The sequence below is a fragment of the Nesoenas mayeri genome (assembly GCF_963082525.1).
Source record: "Nesoenas mayeri genome assembly, chromosome: 1".
In the NCBI taxonomy this organism is placed as follows: domain Eukaryota; kingdom Metazoa; phylum Chordata; class Aves; order Columbiformes; family Columbidae; genus Nesoenas; species Nesoenas mayeri.
Window position 1 is genome coordinate 143,032,161 of NC_137541.1, and position 17,519 is coordinate 143,049,679.

General features: G+C 40.1%; 1 protein-coding gene across 1 annotated transcript in view; it reads right to left on the bottom strand.

The window, feature by feature from the left end:
• Positions 1 to 17,519, bottom strand: part of IMPG2 (interphotoreceptor matrix proteoglycan 2) — a gene marked incomplete at its 3' end in the record, with an annotated part of 58,865 nt that overhangs the window by 16,508 nt on the left and 24,838 nt on the right. Inside the window, exons 6-9 of the mRNA XM_080359207.1 lie at positions 7,677 to 7,726; positions 7,114 to 7,205; positions 4,055 to 4,216; positions 787 to 845 (exon numbers count right to left, since the gene is read on the bottom strand). Of these exons, the coding sequence (XP_080215333.1) occupies positions 787 to 845; positions 4,055 to 4,216; positions 7,114 to 7,205; positions 7,677 to 7,726 (363 nt within the window). The remainder of the gene's footprint in view (positions 1 to 786; positions 846 to 4,054; positions 4,217 to 7,113; positions 7,206 to 7,676; positions 7,727 to 17,519) is intronic.

Below are 17,519 nucleotides of genomic sequence, written 5' to 3' on the forward strand. Positions count from 1 at the left end.
ACAGCTTACAGCGTCTCAAAGAAAACACGATTTAGATTAACTTATGAACAGTCTCATTAGATACTGAAAGTGATATGCAGTTTATTCAAGAAAAATCATAATTTGTGACCCCAAAACTCAGAAATCAAATGTTTGATACATAATACACGGGATTCCTTTTTTTCCCAAGTTAGCTTAAAATGTCATTCTAAGCACAAATTTATTTGAGGAAACTAGCCTTTAAAAATATTTATAAGAATAGAGTTAAAACACCCAACTCATTTGTCAAATTATTCACTGGCCTTTGCTTTGATCAATGGGAGAAAGACTTTTACATATTTCAAAGACCAGTCTTTAGAGTCATCCCAAATTAACATTAAGAAATTGGAAAAAAAAAATAAATACATTTTTCAAAAAAGGTTTCTGTGTTCTTTCTTGTTTAATACCAGGGCAGGTCAACAGTATTGAAGAAGTATCAGATAGTAATTTTAAATTAGAAAAGACCTCTCTTAATTTTAGGATAGAATCTTGAATATGAATGCCTTGTCATAAAAGCAAGACAAGCATATCTATTCCCCGATGGATGCCAGGAGCAGAAGAGAGATGATTATATTTACACATGGTTCTGTATTTTCTATTTCAGCCTCTGTATATAGAGGTACCAACATGAAAGTGCTTGTCCTTTGGTTAACACATCCTACAAACTCCCACACACATGCCCGACATTCTTGCAAGTGTGGTGCAAGCACACTGCACCATCGCACATGCTCAGTTTCGATCATCATGTATGGATCAGTATCTTTTTACCTGTAATCCAGGACATGGATGCTTTTGTATCCAGGTAGTCCTTCAAACACACTTTTGATCTATTTTAAGAGGAAAACAAAAAATTAACACATTTCCTTCACCCTACTCATTTAGGGAAAAATCAAAAAGTATTTTCAACATTTTCTAAAAATGTATCTGAGCTGTTATTTCTCATAGGAGAAAAATGGTTGAATATTCTCTCTCTTTGTCGAATAAGAGTTTTGGTGACATCATTTCATTATTAGAAAAGAAAAAGAAAAAGTATGAAGAACAATATCCAGCATTCCCCAAAGACTGTATAGAAATGTTCAAAGGGAGAGAATGCAAACAGACTCTGCAGAGATCTGCATTGCCCATAGCAGACCACATTTTTTCTTATTATTTATGCAGCACGAACCCTTCTCTTCCGAAAAGCTTTCTGTTGTCTTTCAAACCTCTTTGGATTAAAAAGAATTCAGGAAAATGCTTTGGACATTAGCAACTTAAACGAGAGGAGCAGTGGCCACCATAGGAACAGGGACGACTTGGACTCCAGGGAGCCACTAATGCATTACAAAGTGTAAACCATGGCTCTCCTCTGCTGCCCTAAGCATACAAAGGGCAGAAATGATTGGTAGTGCTACTCCAAAAAGATGACTAAGGGCAGCAAAATGGTAGCACATCCAAGCCTAATTCAATAGTCAACTCTATTACACAAGACATAAACAAGAAATAGAATATTGCATGTTCATGCTGGTTTGGGGTTGGTATTTTTCCTCCCAAAAGATCTTGGCCAGTTGAGGATTACCTTCTACTCCTCAAATTCTTCTTCCTCTCCCCAGTCTTCCTATTTTTAAACTGTCTCTGATGAGACTTAAACAATCTAAGTGCTGCTGACTTCCTTTTTTTTTCAAGAGCTTCTTTATCCAAGCACAGAGAAAACCAGGCAAGGGATCAAAGGAGTGGAACTTCCATGTGCCAGGTGGACTCTGTCCCATCTGACATTTCTTCCACGCACACACACACAATGGCATTGCTACTTGGCCACCAGCTAGGAAAATTAAGATGTCTAGCCTACACTAGCAACTTGTGACAGTTGTGATGATGCTTTTTGGCTGCAGTGAAGAGTACATCTCTTTCCCATCTGGCCCAGGATCTGGCACAGGGTTAATCCCAGTAAAAGGATTTCAGCAGAGAACCCCAACTAAATGGGACTAAGAAGGAAGCAAAGCTAGAGAAAAGATAAGATGCATGATGTGCTGCTGTATGGCATCCCAGGTGCCTCTCCCAAGAGAAAGGAAAGACAAAGTCTCTGCCCCAAGAAAATGATGGTAATGAAATTAGCATCATTATAAACAAAATAAAAACCATAACAGAAACAATAGGGAGCAGAAAGTTAGGAGATAGCAATATGATCATGCATTAAATAAACATTTTTATGTTGGTGGGCCAGTACCTTTGCAGCATACAAATTAAAACATTTAATTTTAATTAAATTAACTAGAAATCAAGTTTTAATAAAACATGCATATATGTGTATATTTATATGTATATGCACATTTGTATTTTTTCTTTGAAGTAGTTGCCTAACAGTCTAAACCGTGGTTCATTCCCACTGACTCCAATGGGATTTAAGCACGTATTTAAGGACCCTTCTGAGGCTGGAGGGGTTTAAAATGTGCTCACATGCACTGCTGATCCTGGGCATAAATGAAGAGCGAGAGTTATCTTAGCAGCCTAGATTTCAGAGAGTATCTCACTGCAGTGCATGATGATTCATTCAAAATGTCGTTCCTTAGCAGTTCTCCTATTTGTGATTTCTTCCTGTTTCCCCACCTATCACCTGCTCTGTGTAGACAGATTCTCTAGACTGATGCCAGAGTTTCTTCTACAGTCTAAAATCTGGACACAGCGTAATCTCATTTCAGTGCTCAGCTTCTGCAGAAGACCCAAGGTGTGCCCACATAACATAACAGGCAGATGCTGATGGACTTGTCCGCCTTGTGCCTGCACACCACATCAATGCTGTGCTGCTGTACCTGAATTCCTTCAGCTGCATTCCAGCCCTGCCGCAGTGCAGGCTGATGGCTCTGAATGATGGGGATTGGTCTCTTCTCCCAGGCAGTCAGCAATAGGACAAGGGGGCATGGGCTTAAACTCTGCCAGGGGAAATTTAGGCTGGATATTAGAAAGAAATTCTTTACAGAGAGAGTGGTCAGGCACTGGAACGGCCTGCCCAGGGAGGTGGTGGACTCGCTGTCCCTGGAGGTTTTTAAACTCAGATTGGACATGGCACTTAATGCCATGATCTAGTAAATGGACTGGAACTGGACCAAGGGTTGGACTTGATGATCTCTGAGGTCTTTTCCAACCCAGTCAATTCTGTGACTCTGAATTGCAGCTGATTCATCTCCTGCCATCTCCACCAGGCTGGTTTGCTAGGACCCTCAAATTACCTTTTTCACTCCCCAGCTTCAAACCAACTATGTTACAGAAGAATTAAAACGGGACAACGACATTAGAAAGCAACTCCAGTCAGACACTCCATAAGAGAGATGTTAAATATAGCTTTAAAATATAAGATTTTGAAGTCCTAAAACTTTTAAGAACTAACGAGTTTGCATCAAGAGGCAAACAAGAATCTTGTGACTTCTCTGTGAGTTTAAAAGCTCTTCTGCAGTAACACTGACAGGGAGGGAGAGGTACTGAAAAATTCTGAAAGGATGGTAAGGCCAAAGTTAGCCCTAGTAGAAATAGGTCTTCAAAAGGGCTACAGTAAGTGGAAATGTTTTTCATTTATTAATAACATCTGGCATTGTTTCTTTCACTAATGTGAGGGAAAGAAAATTAATGAAACCAGAAAAAGGGAGAAAGAGAGAGAGAGGGAGCGGTCCCTCAGAAAGGTCCCATATTTAGAGTATGTCCCCATTCAGGGATTCAGCATAATTTTCTGATCCTCCTAAAAGGATACTTTTACCTCTTTTGCCTGTAAAATTGATAGCAGGCTATGTCATGTGAAACACAAGAAGAAAAGTGAAGTAATTGGTCCTTGCCAGCTAGTAAACCACACACAATATATGACACTGCTACTTCAAAAACGTCATCATGTCAGACAAAACAGAGTATTCTCATAGCAAGTGCATGTTTTCCAGCCAGCTTCAGGCAACAAAAGCCCTTAGCTGGTTCTGGAGAGCCCATGAGAAAAAGGCAGCTCCTAACACAGGTGCTACCTCCTACTATTGCTTTGCAGAACCAGCAAAAGAGAAAGGAAGCCAGGGAGGGTAATCACCTGAGAGAGGAATTGTTCAGAGAGCAGTTGACGCTTCACAGCAGCTGGGTCCTTCAGCTCCTCACTGTACTTTTCACCAGCAATCAAAATGCTGAACTCAATCATCTGGTCAGTTACAGGTCTCATTAGCTTCTCATCCTGTTTTTTTATCTCATTATTGATCTAGAAGGGAAGGAAGAGGGGAGAAAACAAGAGGTGATTTAAGGTCTTTTTTTTCTTTTGGCCTTTGTTATTTTCCCAGAAATAAATCCTTGTTATTCACCACAGACCAGATTCCTACCTATCCAAGTAAAAAGCATCCCTAAATACATATGGGCACATAGGGTATGCTATCTGTCAGCAGTACACTACATTCCTAAGCCCGAGTCCAAACATCCTTCTTATGCAGACCAGAAATTTCTCCAGCTGCTGTAAACCCAGAGGTTTCTCCAGCTCATGATGGGGCAGAAAACCTGAACCCGCTCCATAAATGCTGCATGGACAGGAACACCTCAAGGCACTACTGATGTGTCACACTGATGATCATGGATATATTTAATGACATTTGAAAACTGCAGTCCAAAGCACAGCATGGTCACTTGAGCCATCAGCACCACTGTTCACCTTGCACTGTGATGGGGTGGTCATGAAGCCTGAAGGACAGAGGTGTCAACTAATGATGCAATCCACTAAGCAAGAACATTTTTTGAGAACTATCTGCAGATAATTCTATTTTCCATCTGCACATCTTTACTCTAGTGCAATGCCATTTAGTTGACCCCAGCTAGAAACCGAAATCAGTTGTGTGGGATGTTCATGAGGCAAACTGCAGATATGCCGACAGCTTGCTTGAGCCCAGTCAGCAATATGCTGATTTACCCCAAATTTACTCATTTATCACAAGGCTCCTTTTTACTATTTCACCTGGAAGACAAGTTACCTTTGCCAAGTTCTACATTCAGAACAACTCCCTGTGTTGTTCAGCCTTAGTAAGTGAAGGATCCCCTCAGAGACATGACGGGCACTGGGATATCTGAAGGGGTCTCTGCTGAACTGAAGTGGTGGGCTTCAGCTAGCAGGTCTACAGCTGCCCGAGAAGCCCCGCAGAAGTGCCTGTGCAATGCATCAGGGAAGCGTGTAGCTATTGTGGCTGCCACAGGCAGCAGTAAATTCCAAGTCTTAATCTAATTTGAATGAGTGAGCAACACAGGAAGAACACTTTCTGCTTAGTTCCCTAGTATTTTACAACCAGCCTGCTATTCCTTGTGGTATACTGAAAGACATGAGAAAAAACAGACCTTGTTTTATGGTTTTGTGCTAAAACAAAAAAATTGAGGTTTGTGACGGAGGGAAGGGAATGCTGGCTTAAGCTAACTTTAGCCAAATAGCCAAATATCTTTGGCTATTTACATGCAGTTGTTGCTTTTTCCCCATTAAAAAGGTAAAAAGGGAGCCAACAAAACAGACCTTTTTCAGCAAAACTGCAGCTTGCATTATGTATGGTGCAGGAAATGGAAAAAACTTTCTCCAGAAAGTTTAGTTACCACCAGTGAGCAACTTAAACATTGTTCAGTGACCCTCTAAAAACGTTTAGCTAAATTCTCCTTCTCCTCCCATCCATTTTTTACTAGATAACTTTGTTAAGGACCATAATGACTGGTACACAAAGCTAGTTAGCATCTGAAAGACACATACTTATATATGTGCTGCTACTACATGGCTGTTTGCAACACCATGTAGTTTTAATCATTTATCAGTTGCCCAAAACCAAAAGTAGACTCAATATATGAGTGCAGAAGATGAGCTTTGCTCATTCTTGGTCTTGTAATCTGCAATGCATTTTGGCTGCACAGAGCAATGATGAGGTGTGATGTAATTGTATAGAGTGACAACACTGTAGCAGCAGCAAGCTAATTCTGGTTTCTTCCTGATTTACTGAGTGGTCCTGTTCTCTGCTCAGGCAGTTCTGTTTCAAAAAAGAATAATGGTGTACATGGGACCAAACTACAAGTGTTCTTGGTATATAATATAAAGCCAGACCCTGGACTTGAGTCAGAAGCTATCTGCCTGTTTCACATTCAGTATCTATTCTTGGAAGCACAGTATCAGAGCTCCACAGCCAGCCTTGAAAGCTCTAGAAGAAAGTACAGTTCAGCCCAGCTTTGTTTTATGGCCACACTAGGTTACAGAATGGTGCACAGTTAAACTCAGTACTACAAATCAGCTTGTACTTATATGTAGCCTGTGCAACTTTGTAAGTTTCTCAGTAAATCCACTGAGAGTTTCACGTTTATAAGAAAACAAAAGCCAGCTGATTCATACCACTGTTTTGCAAAGTTTTCTTCAATCCTGTAGGCTCATGAATACTGCAGTTGGAATCTAGAGTTTGGGCTTAAACTTTAATCCAGAGGAGCTGTTTCCTGGAAGCAAATACTTCCGTGAGACTTGTGTGGTGGTCAGCACTTCTACAAGCCAGCTCACTTTTATAGAGATGTTAAGTATGTAATGTCAGGAGTTTTGTTTCCATATCAAGGTAAGGGTGACTGTAAGATGACAAGTAACAGCTGACCTATGTAGGCAGAGAGAAAGGAGCAGAGAATTGGAAGGAATCTTCAAGGCTATCTAGGCCACCTCTCTGCTGTCCTATACTGTTATACCACATGGACCCTCAAAACGACTGCTACAGCACTTTAAGGTGTCTTGGATTTCCATAGGAACAGTAATGCTCCACATGCTTCTTGGAGCTTCCAAAGGCCCTAGGTGTTCCCTGTCTGGTCCCATGCCACTAGCAAAATCCTCACCTGATAGCTCAACTGGTCTGATCTCTCACTGGGGGAGAAGCAGCATTGCAAAGCCTCTGCAAATGAAAAAATACCTACCCAGGAATGTATTTTAAAACTTTCTCAAGTTCACACCCTGTTTTTATGAAATCATCTTAATTTGTGCTAACACATTGTGCTAACAAAAAACTGCAAGTACTAGGAAATGCAAATGACCACAAACAATATTATTGAGGAAAGTCAACAGTATGCTGACCAAAATTAAGAAACAAAATAACAAAAGACCAAAAAAACACTCACAGTAGTGTCTGCATCTTCAATCTCATGGACAGTACCACCCACAGGACTCTCAACAGAGATCTCATGAGGGGGAGGAACATTGGCAGCTGCATCTGAGTTTGAAAGAGAGCAGTATTATTTTGTTTGGATTTGTTTGTTTGCTTTATATCCAGGTACATGTAGATACACACAGAAGCAGTGCAGCAAGCATAAACTAACAGTAAAATTGTATTCCTGTTGCCATAATCATGACAGAAACAACACAGGAAGCACCTGAAGAGCCTGAGGAAAAGTATCAAATACACTAATCAGAATAAAATGCTAATGTTCTGTCTAAGCAGATGTACTTTTTGGAATTTTAAGTGCTGTAAAAAGTGCACAGAACTAACTTTTCAAGTAGCATTTTCACTATTCATACAATAACAAAATAATGTCAGCATATAACGTGATCTCTAGATCCCAAACAGCATTATTTGAGATGCAAAAATTCACTTTTTTTTTCCTCAAATCGAAACCTCAAATCAAATTTCTTAATTTTCTAGTAATTCAGAACCAGCCTTGACAGGAGTTAGATGAAAACTGACCTCTCAGTGTGGTAACATCAGCATCGAAAGCTGGAGTTGGAGTCCCACCACTGCTAAATAAAAATAAAATCAGAAATTTGAGTTGGACATGGTGAAATAGATTTATTAGGTTTTTATTTATCTGTGGTCTGCTGCCACACCAAAAAGCATGTTTGCAGAAGAAATTTGTCATGGTACTACTTTGCTGGTAACACCATAAAATTAGGCTTCGCAATATTTCAGTTATCTTTTGCAATTTGTATAATGGGTCACTTGCATCAAAAAACACATCGTGTGCCTCTCCAGGTTGTTGACCTCCTTATATTCCAAGTGACTTGGAGTCCCACCCAAAGCCACATTTTGCTTTCTAGCAGTTCTGTAAAGGAAGCAAATGCGAAGACCAGAGATACAAAGATACAGAGATACAAAGATAACCTGTAACACTCTATCAAATGCCAAGTTTTTTAAAATACTCTCCAGCGCGCTAAAACATAACTACTGAAATCACTGCAAAATGATGGGTTCTTTCCATCATGACTTTTACTCTGCTTATTTGGAAAGGCATCAGTTTCCAAATCCAATTACTGCCTTCACACACACATAAAACAACTCTACACCAAATATGCAAAACATTTCAGATAAAAATCAGATGAAGACTGTCAGCCTGAAGAAAAACCAACAGCTTTGACATGGCTCTTATGGCAAACTCAGTCTCCTTGGGGACAATTCTGTAAGCCCTGAGCAACTGTCAAGTTACTGAGAGTGAGAGACATGCTCTGACAGAAACAAGTCTTTCTTGAACGAAGAAAAAAATGTTTTTTCAGGTTCGTCATATTTTTAATATACACAGCCCAATCTATAAGATCAGAAATTGAAGTGCTAGAGAGAAACTGAACTTCAGACTTCAGAAAATCATTGAAGTTCATTGCATTGAGATATTTCTCTCACTTCTAAAGGAACTCCTTTTTTATTGGTGGTCATACTTGAGTCATAAAATAAGCATTGCAGCAAGGAATCTTCACTGTAGGATATACAAGCACTGATACTCTGTTAGCCATGGTTCCTAGGCTTGACAGGTTTCATTTTTGATTCACATACTAGATTATTGGTCTTGCAGTCTGTCCTCAAGCAAAACACCAGTCCAAGTTGATGGATATTTTGTCTCCTTCAGGATGTATAATTAGTCTCTGTATCACTCAGAAAAAACCCCAAAGGCCTCCAGCTCCAGTCAGACAACCAGATCCAAAGTTCCCAGGGGACAAGCATATGATCAAACATATGAGCGTTTTACTGAGTTAGCATCTCAAACTCTATTACTCCCCCTGCCTCTCTGAGACCACAACACTTGCCAATAAACAGACCTGAAGACAAACCTGATGTATTTTTCTATTTAAGTCAAGAATCTCTTCACCCATCCTTTCCCAGGAGGCCCAGGCTAGCCCTGTGCATAATGGTTAACTATACCAAAATATAGTAAGTTCAGGGACTGTTAAACTGACAAGGTGAGATCTACACAACTATCATAAAACATTAATGAAAAATAAAATGACCTCCAGATGAACAAAGCAGAAAAAACTTATTCAAGAGTTTAAACAGCACCTTTGTGTATTTTCTTGAACAACTAAAGCCAATGAGCTCTATCCAAGCTTTGAAATGTACAGTTATTTGTGTCTGCTTCCATCTCGTGGACACTGGTACCTGTTTTCAGCCAGCACAGCACAAGGTAACTCTCTACCAATTCTTTGACAACCTCAGTAAATCTTAGAATGATTTCCAAGACTGGAAAGCCAAATTCTGCTGGCAAGTATGATTTAGACAAGATACGCTCTCTTATCCTCTCTGTCATTGCCATCACACATATAAAAAGTCACGAGTAACTCATTCAAAAACCACCAACTTCTTTCTGCTAAAAAAACAACACACCACACAAAACACCTCAACACATCAAAAGGATTTAGACTTTCTCAAGAATGCTGGTTATATTTTAGAGGGAGTTAGTTTTCTTATTTGTTTACAATCTTAGAACTGAAATAATAACTATTATTTAATTATTAGCTGTTCAGATTAAATTTTTTCCAATTAAATCCACTTAACTCCAAGCATGCATTACTCTTACCAATTTCAATAGGCATTAGATTACATCTATACCAGAGCATTACAAATTTACAGCATCAGTAAAAAAAGCATATTAGTACATCATATTTAATGATGGTACATGCAGAAGCAAATAAGATCCTTGTTTTCAGGAGAGATGAAACAATTTGGGCTTTTACATATTACAAACTGTTAGCATAACTAGGGTCAGAACAAAAACAAAGGTGAAGGGATGTGCAGTGATACAAATCTGCTGCAGGATTTGTAATGTTCTGTTCAGCTGCAGTGCTCAAACCCATCTATAAATATCAGCTGAGTGTTGTATCAATCCCCTTTTCTTTAGAAGGGGACAGTAAGAAACACGACTTGCTATGGTGGAATAAATTATGCTCTGAGCTTAACTCAAGACTCCCAGTACTCGATCCAGCCCAGAGGTCGGTGCCCAGTACACCTCAAGGGGAGTCCAGCTGCTGCCCCAGAAGGCACCAGTGGCCCACAGATCCCGTGTCACATCTGCCAGCCTACTGCAAACGTGTGCTGCAACTTAGGGCATCTCTAAAGGACCTAAATGACGACGTGAGCAACTGAACTGAGCACCCAGTTCTGTGGTGGGTTAGCCCTGGCCCACCCAGCTGCGCTCTCACTCACCCTTCTCTATGAGACAGGAGAAAATGAGATGAAAAAGCTACTGAGTCAAGGTAAAAATAGAAGATCGCTTTCTAATTTTGTCCACAGGTGAAACAGGCTCATCTTAGGGAAAATTAATTTCTTGCATATTTAAATAGGTTTGGGTAGTGGGAAAAAGATAAAGATTTAAACACCACATATTCTCCACCCTTTCTCAGGCTCAACTTCACTCCTGTCTCCTTTACCCAGTCTGGGCTCTCCAGGGGTAGCAGTTCCCTCAGGAAACAGAATCACAGAATTATAGAATCGTTTTGCTTGGAAGATACCCTCAATATCATTGAGTCCAACCATAACTTAACTCTGGCTCTAAACCATGTCTCTAAGAACCTCATCTATGCACCTTCTAAACACCTTCTTGGATTGTGACTCCACTCCTTCCCTAGGCAGCCTGTTCCAATGCCTGACAACCCTTTCCATGAATAATTTTTTCCTAATATCCAATCTAAACCTCCCCTGGTGCAACTTGGGGCCATTTCTTCTTGTCCTATTACTTGCTACTTGGGAGAAGAGACCAATACCCTCCATGCTACAACCTCCTTTCAGGTAGTTGTGGACAACAAGGTCTCCCCTCAGTCTCCTCCAGGCTAAACAGCCCCATTTCCCCAGCATGAGTCCTCCCTGGGCTGCAGGGAATACCTGCTCCACCATGGAGCGCTGCCTCCTCCTCCCTCTTTCACCTTGGTGTTCCCTATGGCACCATTTCTCATTCTTTTTGTTCCCTCCTCCTTTCCCTGGGCAGTGTTTTGCACTTTCTTACACAGGCTTTCCCTGAGGTGCCACCACCATGGCTCCGGGGCTCAGCTGGTCTCTGTGGTGGGTGGGCTGGAATCGGCTGTGCACAACACGGGGCAGCCCTGGCCAGGTACAGCTGTGTTTGCCAATGTACCCACAAGATCAATTTCAATTAAGTTTCTTGAGGTTTTAAAGGAAAAATTATCAAAGTAGACAAGAAAAACCAAAGAGAACGCGATAGTGTAAATTACACTTTCAAAAGAGCAGAAGTTTGCAAATGGAAAAGCCTAAAATTAGCTGTCTAGAGTACTCCTTCCAAATTATAGACATATTAAAATAAAATTCTCCGAGTTCTAAGGTCCCAGAGCACTCAGTCCCCAACTCGAGTGAGCAGTGCATGGTTAGTATCATCAGCCTAGACTCCAGGTTAGCCATGTAGTGGCAACCACAGACAAGCAACTCTGGGAGTGCTGAAAAGCAAGGTGAGAATAAGGCCACTGTCATTTACTTACAACATAGCAAAGCTATCACCTTAAGCAGCAGCAAGCCATGCTCTTTGTCAAGGCCAGGTAATATATTCTTACTGGCACTGAGGGGCCTTTAAATACAAGGCCCCAAGAGCTAAGCAATTTTCTGACAAAATTCCAGCTCACAGCTGGCTGAAAATTAAAAGCCAAAGGCTTAAATAACATCTAGTAAAATCCTAATGAATCTAACCAAGCAAGACCAGCCAGGTACTGAATTTGGTCAAACTAACAGTTATCACTTTTTCTCAGGAGGATAAAAATCCTGTTTTAAGAAAATGTGCTAATGAACTTCGCTTTATACACAACCTTACTTTTCATTGCTTTACCAGAACAGTGAATTTTGCTTTGTTTCTTTTTGCCTTCTACTTCCCATTAACATTTTAATTTTTCATTTTTTCACTTTATTATCTCCTTAAAAAGTAGCAATAGTACTAGGTATCTCTGAGGAAGTCACTCAAATTGCACACAATGCATATACTGATTTGCCTGTACACACTGCTCTTCAAGGTAAACATAGATTCAAATTCCCTTTCAGTCACACCATTTAAGATATAAGGGATTTTTTTTGGCCCAGGATTAATCCAGGGCCCAGGCTTTATCTATAATTATACCTACACAAGCAAGCCACTCCAAGTGAGAGAACTACATTCCAGCATGAGAATTTGAGACACATACATATTAAATGTAATTTCTGTTGTCCTACCTGCAAGAATGATGCCCTGGACCACCTTGGCTGAGCAGTAAGCAAAATATAAAAACATACACATATGTATGGAGAGGCAGGAAGGAATATACACCAGCAGATGTCTAAACAGCAGAACGAACAACACTGCACCGTGTTTCCTGGGCAGAAACAACCAGTTTCAGATCATGCAGCTCTGTTAGACACCAGTATCCAGGCAGGTGTGAGACAAGACCCATAAGGGCCTCAGAAGTTGATCTGAAGCAAACAGTGCTTATGGACAGCCTATACATACTAATACAGCAAACACAACTCACAAATACAGCCTATATTCCCCTTTTTCAAACCCCATGGTATATACTTCTGTGTGACATCAGTTGTGTCAGGAAAAGACTCGATAGGTTCCAGTCCACCAAAGCACATACAGAGTCCTATTGACTCACAGGCAACCATAGAGCCTATGCAAGTTCTTTATGTGCAGCCATACTGTGTTATTATGGAGAAATGCTACTCTGGGCCTGTCTAAATGGGGCAGTGACACCATCACACCCCCATGAAATTTTATAAAGGTATAAGTTACATTTTTCCCTACATTATTCTTCAGGGTTTAACACAAACTCACTTCTATTGTTGAGGAGGGTGACATCTTCAAATTTGTACTACATGTACCAGGCATCCATCAGTTTATCAATGACTGGTATTGTTTATCAAATCGAATGTCCGACAGTCTAATTTGCTGTGTCAATCATTTATTTTTCTTAAACATTTTTATTTCAATGGCTATATTGAAGACAAAAGGAGAAAATTATTTTATGGTCTGATTTTCTCCTTTTCATATATTTTAATCACATAACTCTGAAGTAAGTATGCGAATTCAGAAATATTTTTATGCAAGTGCAGAATGCAAGACTGAGCCTTGTATTTAGATTCATTTCCTTTAAACTGTACTTGCATTTACCTTCATTTTTATTTAAGTATTTTTTAAATGTTGACCTTTTTTTTTTGTTTTAAGTCAAGCAGGACAAATCTTTTGTATTTGCTACCTGATAGTAGGGAGCACAAAAGAAAATACACAACTGAAGACAAACAGTGTGGAACCCTTCACATGGGGTAAAGCTGTGCAGATGCTCAAAAATTTCTGAAATGGGCAATATCGTTGCCAAGTCCACATGCAGACACAGTAAGGGAGCTCATGTATGTTTCTTCTTCACTGCAGGCAGAACTGCTGAACTGTTGAAATGATCCCAGCACGGAAAGCAAACTCTCTTTCAGTGAAGCACATTTAGATAAAGGGTACAAAATTTGAGTTGATAACTTCATCAATCATTGCTGCCACCACTGATGAAATATGGATCCTCAACTGGCTAGTGTATTTCAAAGCAGAGAACATGGAGAGAACAAAGGAAGTCCAGACATGATTTACTGTGATTAATTTCAGTGTGTCCAGAATCAGCAAGTACCAGTCAGAAAGAACATGTGCTTCGGTTAATTTAATTTGACATTAACAGCCACATCTGAAAAAAGTGGAAAAGCAGTGCATTATCTTAAGCCTTTTCAACTACCCCACACTCCTTTATCTTTTCTTCAGTATGTTATTGTGCATACAGCACTCAAGCAAGGCTCTGACATAAAAGCTCTAGTTTTCTATGGCAACAGTTTGATGCTACTCCTTTGCCTTCAGTTGATTCTCAAGATCTGGCTTTTGACCCCCTATGCATTAGACAAAACGGCAGTCCTGTTGTCACAAGACATACATCAAAACTAAGAGAGCAAAAATCGCTATGCAAAGCCCCAATAACCTCCTGAACAAAGCAATTGTTAGAAGTCTTTAGTGATGTAGTGCTCCCACACTTCCAACTGGAGCAAAACTCCACAATGTCCACTGGGCTGCTCCATACATGTCTGCTTTATGTCCCATCTATTACTTTTCCTTTGAGGTTTCCTCCTCAGTGGTACTCTAGGTTAATCTCCCAGTTTCTTAAAAGGCCAGGCTGGCTGAGCATTTGACATACGTGAATGCGTGCACCAGCCTTACGGGAACAAACTTTCATCCTGCTGTTACGTAATTGTCAGTAATGCCGGATTGTGAGTTATTCTGGGAAGTAAATTACACAAGTACAAGACATCTTTCTGTAGGCTACACTAAAACTATGCTAGCATTTTCCAGCTAGATAGAGACACAGTACTGACATCTATGTGGGATTATATGACATACACTAAATTACCTAAATCACAGCTTCAATTCTACAACTGTTTATAGCTTTCGGCACAGTTCTGCTTTAATCTAGAAAGGCAGCGTAGTTAAAATGACAAACAGACATCAAGAGCCTGTCTTATGTTCCACATAAGCCCCAAATTAGGAAACCATTTCACAGAAACAATTGTTTGACAGAGAAAAAAGAAAAAAAAAAAGAAAAAAGAAAAAAAATAAGTTAAAGCTCATAAAAAGAAAACACTCTTCTAGCTTCTAGTTTCTTGTTGCCTGGGCTATGTTCTAGAAAATGAACCTACTGCAAAATTTCCTTTGTTCTTATCAGTGGAAAAGCAGACTGAGAAATATGCCTAATGCTAGGTCTCCAGACTAAAATGACTGCTTCTACACACCCATCAGAGAAACTGGAGCTCCTCAGAGGACAAGCCAGAGCACCTCTGTCAGGCCTCTGCTTCCAGGCATCCTCTGGAGAAGCTGGTCCTTCCCTAGCAATGTGGGAGCCTCACCTGAACATCTCAGCTATATATCTGAAGCTGGTGCCTTAGGATAGTCCTTCCGTCCCTTAAGACATGAGGCCAGGTCATTCCCTGTTCTGACACAGCTGGGTGGCAAGACAGTTGGGCTCAAGGCACAGCATTGCCCTGCACTGGACCAGCCTCACTCTGCACACATGCATCAGCAGGTGACAACAGCCCTGCCCAGGAGATGGCTGAGTGGCACTAATATCTCCTCCTGTGCAGGAGGGACCTGATGCTCTATTTCCCACACTGTGACTTAAAGACTGGGGGTGATCCTGGGTACAGTACTTTGACTTCTTACAGAACATTTTTAAAAGGTCTTCATTTTATTCTGGTGTGTACTGGGAGGTCTAACATATTTTTGGCAGGAAAAAAACAACGTTCGCTGTTGGCAATACTGAGATGGCTCACTCACTCCTTTTGATGGAAGACCTCTGAAGTTAGATGAGACATCTTATAGCCATGGCAGCCAATCATGGCTTTGTTTTCACATGGCCCTGGCTTACAAACTTCCCATCTTAAACCAGGAATGTTCTAAGATACCCAGAACATTCTTAGAATAAGGTTTGTGGGTTTTAATATTACCAAAATAATTTATATTAATTTCTTCCTGACACTCCATTATCCAGAGCAAATCTGTTTATATCTCCTGTATCACTCTCTTTATGCTATAAAATGCTATCATAGCCAAGCACAAGACAAACAAAAATTTTTAGAGAAAAAGATATTGCAAAACCAAAGTTTAAACTGACTGCAATAACAAAGATCCCATCCTAAAGCTATGAACAATCTGAAGTAATATATACTGGGATAAGAGCAGTGTATTTTTGAGAGAGATGCAAGATAGCCCCACAATGGATTGAGTTGGGTAAAGCTTGCCATTTGTCAACTGGAGCTCCTTTAATGCCTGTCACAAAGCACTTGATAGGTTGGCTTTTGTACAAGTACAACATTAATCACACCGATCCAGCTTTCAATGGAATGCTGGGCTTTCCCATTGTCAGCTTGTGTAGCCCAATGCATGTGATGACACTAGATTAATTTCGTTGACTCCAATTCCTCTCACGCATCTCCACATTTACTAGATATCCTGAATGATCACATGAAGAGATACAACAGGTTTTCAAACTCAAACTTATTCAGAAAGATTAATTTTTTTTCAGAGTCTTCAACATTTGAACTGAGACAACTGTATCACTGAATTCACATTTTCTGATAAATAAGATGTGGTTCCATTAACGTAAAGAGCCAGTTTAGAGAATGACTGATGCTCATGAGAAAGAATTGCACCCTCAAAGTTTACAAGGACAAGATTATTTTTTAAATTTATTTTCTCTTTGAAAACAAAAGCATATAAAAGTTTGGTCAGTGTTGCACTCTCAACAGAGAAAGTTCTGAACAGATGTACACTACTCAGTTGACCTGGAGGCCCTGGGGAGTGCTCATGTCAGAAGAGTGTTGAGCTCAACAGGCTAAAGAGAAATCAATCTCTTAGGAATTATTTTGCCCTCATCATCATAGGTTATTAATTTTAACATATAATGTTGTGGTTAAGAAATCATTATCAGGATAATTCATTTAGGACATTGAGGCTTTTTTGAAGTCTGTTAAGCAATTGCTCTTCCCAGTAAGTGAATTACTCTTACTCATCACAGCTTCATCTGGCCTGTAAAGCAGGGACTTGAACCTGCCAGTTTTTCAGATGGGTTCACAACTAGGTTGTTTGGGTCTGAATTGCTCTAAAAATAACAGCGTGGATTGAGCTCTGAGTTGGAACAGAGTAATAATAATTTGAACTGGGTTTTCTTTCCATTCAAAAAATATACAAAAATAACAGATCAAGTTCAGGTTTGCTTCGGTTAAAAAAAACCCAAACAAACAAACAAACAAACCCACCACAATTCAGACTTGTTTTCACTTTTATTGCCCTGAAAAAAGCGTGAGGAGCCCAAGCAGCCAGTTCTATTGTAACTGGTCTTTAGACCACATCTCTCAAAAGTATATTTAAAAAGTATTTCAGAAACATTCCACTTTCCTGCTTGTTCTAATGATGACCAGGATCACCTTAAAGCCCTTGGAAAAGGTTTGCAGGATAACCAGAACACTAGCACAAGTAACTATGGACACATCTCTTTCCCAAAATAGATTTCCCCCACTAAATCTCTTCAGGTAAATAGCCTGCATCTTTGCCCGACGGCCAACAAGGTGATGACATACTTAAGCAAAAGTACAAGCCCCAGATTGGCTGAGATATTTTGAGCATGTCAAGCATGCCAGGACAGCCTGCGAGACGTGCACATGTGAGAACCACAGGATTGCTCTACCACACTTTTCTATGTGCTCTTTTGCACAAAGGTGAATTTTGTTCATCTTCAGGGCACAAGTCAACTCCAGCAGCAGCAAGAACTGGAG